General features: G+C 35.6%; 1 protein-coding gene across 1 annotated transcript in view; it reads right to left on the bottom strand.

Moving 5' to 3' along the window:
* Nucleotides 1-568: 568 nt before the first annotated feature.
* The window catches only part of TSEN15 (tRNA splicing endonuclease subunit 15), a 36,256-nt gene continuing 30,824 nt past the window's right edge, over nt 569-6,000 (bottom strand). The window contains exons 4-5 of the mRNA XM_047753020.1: nt 2,115-2,256; nt 569-1,594 (exon numbers count right to left, since the gene is read on the bottom strand). Of these exons, the coding sequence (XP_047608976.1) occupies nt 1,574-1,594; nt 2,115-2,256 (163 nt within the window). The 3' untranslated portion in view covers nt 569-1,573. The remainder of the gene's footprint in view (nt 1,595-2,114; nt 2,257-6,000) is intronic.

Here is a 6,000-nt window from a genome sequence, read left to right as displayed (position 1 = left end):
GGAGGCTCTCAGCCCAAGGGCCCACAGAGAACAGAAAGCTGCTATCCACATGAGTGAGGAAGCCTCAGGTGAGACTATAGCCCTGGCCAACACCTTGGCTGCAGCCTTACAAAGGACCCACCTTTGAGATATAAAATGTGTGCTATTGTAAGCTGCTAAGTTTGTATTAACATTAGTAGGCAACAATAGATAACTAACATAGACCTCAGGATACCTTTTTAATTTTAAAACATTTTTATTATAAAAGTAATACAAATAAAGAAAAACTGAGATATTCAAGAAAGACAAAGTCATCCATTTACTGCCCTGCCATCCTATTATAACCACAGTTCCTTTATTTTGTCATCTTTTTATTATACACTTGGTGTGTTATGTACAGTCAGGATCATACCCATTCATTCGTTTTTTATCTTGGAGTTTTTTTTTTTTAAATAAGTATTTTCTCATGTTTTTTTACTATATTCATTACTAATTTTTAATGGGTATATAACCTAACATTCATTCGCTATATATTCTTATTGACTATTTCCCCAGACCAGGGGTTGGCAAACTATGGCCCTGCATTTGCAAATAAAATTTTACTGGAATACCCATATCCATGCATTTACGTACTGTCTGTGGTTATTTCTGTTCTACAAAGAGCAGAGTTGAGAAGAGTTAAGAAGTTGTGAGAAAGCCTATATGGCCTGAAAAAACTTTCTGGTCCTTTCCAGAAAAAGTTTGCTGACCCTTGACTTAAACTTTTAAGTGGTTTATAATTTAGGCTATCATATACCCAAAAATGTCACTTGAAACATCTTGGTGCCTATAATTTTTTCAACTTTAGGCAATTTAATTGGGAGGTATTAACAAGAGTGGAATAACTGGGTCTACTTGAGCAAGATATTTTCAAGGTTGACACTGCCCCCACTCCCTCTCTTAGTTATGATATAGTAAGGTTATAAGAATGAAAAAAAGGCCCAATACTCTTGTAGGTAGCACTTCTCTGGTCCCTATTAATCTGGACATGTAATTTTACACACTGGATGAGCATATAATTAGTTTTGATTCAAAGTCAACCACAGAGGGAAGTAACAATAATTGCAACATTAAAACCAACTGAAAGAAAATGTTTACTTCCTAATGGGGGTGAAAAAGCAGACTCAAGTAAATTCTCTAGGTGTCAAGGTGTATATAAATGTCATTCCAAGCTAGTGTAGTGGCCAAAAGGCACCGAAAGAGTTGAGCGGAGAAAAGAGATGCCAGTCTCGACAGTGAGCTAGCAGAGGCAGCAATAACAGAAGAAACCCATGTGCTCTATCCTTCTGAAAATAACTTGGGCATGAACGTGTATACAACTATAATTAACCTGTCTCCAGGCAAGAAAGGTTTACAGCATCTACTCTATATTATTAAACAAAATAAATTCTTCTATCTGGGAAAGTTTTATTCTTCAAAAAAAAAAAAAAAACTTCTGACTGAGATGGGACCAGCTAAGTCAACCCTGACTAACTCTGAGATTAAAGGTGAACCAGGCTGATGGGTCTCAATCCAATCTTGTACGAATAAAGCAAGCACTATGGAGGTAGAGGTGTCATCTTCTAAGGGAAATATTCTGCAACATAAAAAAAAAAAGAAAAAAAAAAAAGATCAGAATGGACCTTTTCCCCAACAGATAAAGTAATTTCAAAGCAAAACTAGAAAAATATTTGATGTGATTATCTCAATTTTGCCAACAATGTATGTAAAAAAATCATACAAAATACATTTATTTATTCAAATGTTCCTGTCAAAATGTCAACCAATTTAACATTTCCTAAAGAAGCGTTCTTTCAGTTAAAACTATTATAAGCCTTCACATTCCACCCCAATTATATTCATCAAATAATTAAATGTAGCATGACTTCACAAAGTATTCTGGAAAACTGTAACATTTTCTGTAGAATAAGGAAATAAAATTATTTTTGTGAAAACAGCTAGGACACATTACTTTCTGAGGTATGAAAAATCACTTTTTCTTGAATTTTCATATTGTAAAAGAAGTGACAGTTCTTGAATAGCTTGATTCACACTTAAAAGCATGTCATCAGCTTCCTCTTTTTTCACTGTTTACTGACAGTTGTCTCAAAACTGACCTGAGGATCTGGCAGCATAAATCCATCAGTAAGTTTGTAATAAACTATGGTGGAATCAGACTCCACTATGGCCAGAGTAAAAGACATTGGCAAATCTGGATCACCTTGCAATTTTCGAGATGCCTTCAAGATCTCCCTTATCCTGAAAATAAAGTCACAATACATTTAGGATTCATGCTAACTCAATTAATAATAAGGTCAAAGGCTGTAAAATCTTAAGGAGGTAGGCAATAACATTATATCCATAATGCTGACCTAGGAAACGTCTGAAGGCTCAAATATAAACATTTAAAGTTGTCTTCTCAGAGTTCCTGTTGTGGCTCAATGGGTTAAGAATCCAACTGGTATCCATGAGGATGTGGGTTTGATCCCTGGCCTAGCTCAGGTGGGTTAAGGATCCCGCGCTGTCATGAGCTGCAGTGTAGGTTGTAGATGCGGCTTGGACCTGGTGTTGCTGTGGCTGTAGTGCAGGCTGGCAGCTACAGCTCCAATTCAACCTCTAGCCCAGGAACTTCCACATGCCACTGGTGGGGCCCTAAGAAAATAAAAAATAAAAAAGTTATCTTCTCATACATAAAAAATCCTCAAAATACGGGCTATATCTACTAACTTCCAGCCCTTCTCTTATGTATTTACCCATCCTTCCTGATCAGCATAACTGAGAGAATCAAAATTGTACTTAGAAACATACAGAATAGGACACTAACAGTGTTCAGTGTATCTAAATTAGACAAAAATCTTGGTTATTCATTTTCCAATTTTCCAACTTGGTATCTTACAGTGGGACAATCTGGTATTTAGGTTGGTTTGTTTTTTTTCAGTAGACTGTAATAAACATTTCCCCATGCTTCTACATGGTGTTCATAATTACAGACTTTATATGGCTATATAATATTCTATTGACTCATAATTTACACAATCATTCCCCGATTGCTGTAAAGTTCTTTCAGGTTGTTTGTGGGAAAGAGGGTGCTAAAAAAGATAAGCTGTGATAATCACCTTTCTGCAGGTAATTATTTCTTTTTTCTCTTGGGTCTTTCCAAGTATCGGAATTATTAGATATGAATATAGATATATTTTGCGGCTCTCAATATGCCTTCTGCTACTTAATAAAAGCTAAAAGTACAGAGAGAATAAACTATTTTTTGTAAAAGTATACATCAAGCATCAATATTGTAAAGGATTTCAGTTTGCCTGCTGTGGAAAAAAAACCTACCAAACTCTAACATCTAGGTCTTCAAAGCACTATTAACTTTTGTTTACCACAAACTAAAAATCCTTATTACCTGCTCAACAAAGCCAGTATTCAATAATTTAGTACAATGTAACCTCCAGAGGAGTTTTCTTCAAAAGGCAAATAAAAAATGATCAGTTATTTTTTCATTAAGCTAACCAAATTTCCAGGAATTGGAAAGAGATTAACTACTATATTAACGTGCTATAACTGAATACATAAAATACTCAACACAATACTCTCTTTAGCATAAGTCTAACCTGTCCTCTTAAGTTGTACTCTCCTCCCTAAGTAAAAAGTTCTTATGGTCACTCTTCACCCATCCTATTAGCTACTGAATCTATAAAGTATCTAAAAAGAAAAGGCTCTGTTTTGAAATAGTCTTACTATCTATAGTAGTTAAAATTTTTTTAAAGCTGTAGTAGAGACAAGATTTTTAAAGTTATTTAAAACAGCAATAAATTTCTGGAAAAGCTGAAACTAAATTATTCTTGCTAAACTATCATTTAATAACTGCATAATAAGTTACAAAGTGATAACTGGTTTGTTAAAACAGTCACAAAAGGCTGCTTACCTGCTACCGATCACTTACATTTACACCAGCATGTCATCATACAAGGAGAGAATCAGTTTCTAAGTTTGTTTCCTCACACTCAAACCATTTAGAAAATGACCTTGAAAGACAGTCAGCAGAGCATCATCCCTCTCAAGTCTTCCCTGTCACCTTTCCCCAGTTCTACAGAGAGGTACCTTACATAAACCCACACCACCTTGCATTTATACGTCTTCATCTAAGTGTCTGTTTTCCACTAGATCGCACACATTTTGAAGGTCAGAGTTTTTTAAAAAATGTGTTAGTGCTCAATATGGAGTAGAAAACTTGGGTAGAATGAATGATGTTTTTATGTGTTTGTTTTTTTTTTAATTATAATTGATTTACAATGTTTTTTTCAATTTCTGTCATAGAGCAAAGTGATTCAATCACACACAGATCCCTGTGCTGTACAGTAGGGCCCCACTGCCCATCCATTCCGAATGCAATTTGCATCCAAAAACCCTAACTGCTCATCCATCCCACTCCCTCTGCCCCTGGAAACCACAAGTCTGCTCTCCTTGGCTGTGATCTGTTTTTGTTTTGTAGATACGACCATCTGTGCCATATTTCAGATTCCACAAGTAAGACACATCATGTGGTATTTGCCTTTTTCTTTCTGGTTTACTTCACTTAGTATGAGAAGCTCTATTTCCATTCTTGTTGCTGCAAATGGCACTAGTTCTTCTTTTCTATGGCTGAGTAGTATTCCATTGTATATATGCACCACAATTTCTTAACTCATTCATCTCTCCGTGGACATTTAGGTTGTTTCCATGTCTTGGCTATTATGAATAGTGCTGCAATGAACACAGGAGTGCGTGTATCTTTTTCAATTAAAGTTTTGTCCAGATATATGCCCAGGAGTGGGATTTTTGGATCATATGGTAGTTCTATATTTAGTTTTCTGAGGTACTTCCATGCTGTTGTCCATAGTGGTTGTACCAATTTACATTCTCACCAATATTGAAGGAGGGTTCCCTTTTCTCCACACCCTTTACAGCATATGTTATTTGTTGACTTGTTAATGATGGCCATTCTGACTGGGGTGAGGTGGTACCTCATTGTAGTTTTGACTTGTACTTCTCTGATAATTAGTGATGTTTAACACTTTTTCATGTGCTTGTTGCCATTCATATGTCTTCTTTGGAGAATTGTCTATTTAGGTGTTCTGCCCATTTTTAAATTGGTTTTTTTGGTTTTCTGTTGTTGAGTTATATGAGTTGTTTGTATATTTTGAAGATTAGGCCCTTGTCTACTGCATCATTTGCAAAGACTTTCTTCCATTCTCTGGGTTCTCTTTTCATTTTTTTTAATGGTTTCCTTTGGTGTGCAAAAGCTTTTGAGTTTAATTTGGTCTCATTGATTTATTTGCGCCCTCACTGTCATTATTCTGGGAGGTGGATCAAACAAGATGTTGCTGTGATTTATGTCAAAGAGCATCCTGCCTGTTCTCCTCTAGGAGTTTTATACTAGCTGGACTTATATTTAGGTCTTTAATCCACTTTGAGTTTATTTTGTGTATGGTGTTAGTGTTCTATTTTCATTCTTTTACGTTTCCAGTTTTCCCAGCACATTTATCAAAGAGTCTTTCTTTCTTCCACTGTATGTTTTTGCCTCCTCTGTCACAGATTAATTGTCATAGATTGGGTGCTTGGGTTTATTTCTGGGCTTTCTACCCTGTTCCATTGATCTATATTTCTGTTTTTGTGCCAGTACCATGTTGTTTTGATAACTGTAGCTTTGTAGTATTGTCTGAAGTCAGGAAGCTTCATTTCTCCATGTTCGTATTGCTTTTTCAATATTGCTTTGACTATTCAGGGACTCTGGTGTTTCCATACAAATCTTAAAATATACTATTCTAGTTCTGTGAAGAATGTCCTTGGTAATGTGACAGGGACTGCATTCAATCTGTAGATTCTCTAAGGTCATATAGTCACTTTGAAATATTGGTTCTTCCAGTCCAAGAGCATGGTATATCTCTCCATCTGTTTGTGCTATCTTTGATTTCTTTCATCAGCACCTTATAGTTTTCAGAGTATAGATCTTTTGTCTCTTTA

This window comes from Phacochoerus africanus, chromosome 11 (genome assembly GCF_016906955.1).
Source record: "Phacochoerus africanus isolate WHEZ1 chromosome 11, ROS_Pafr_v1, whole genome shotgun sequence".
Taxonomy (NCBI): Eukaryota; Metazoa; Chordata; class Mammalia; order Artiodactyla; family Suidae; genus Phacochoerus; species Phacochoerus africanus.
Note: the sequence above shows the minus strand (reverse complement) of the source record. Positions and strands in the feature narration are given on the sequence as shown.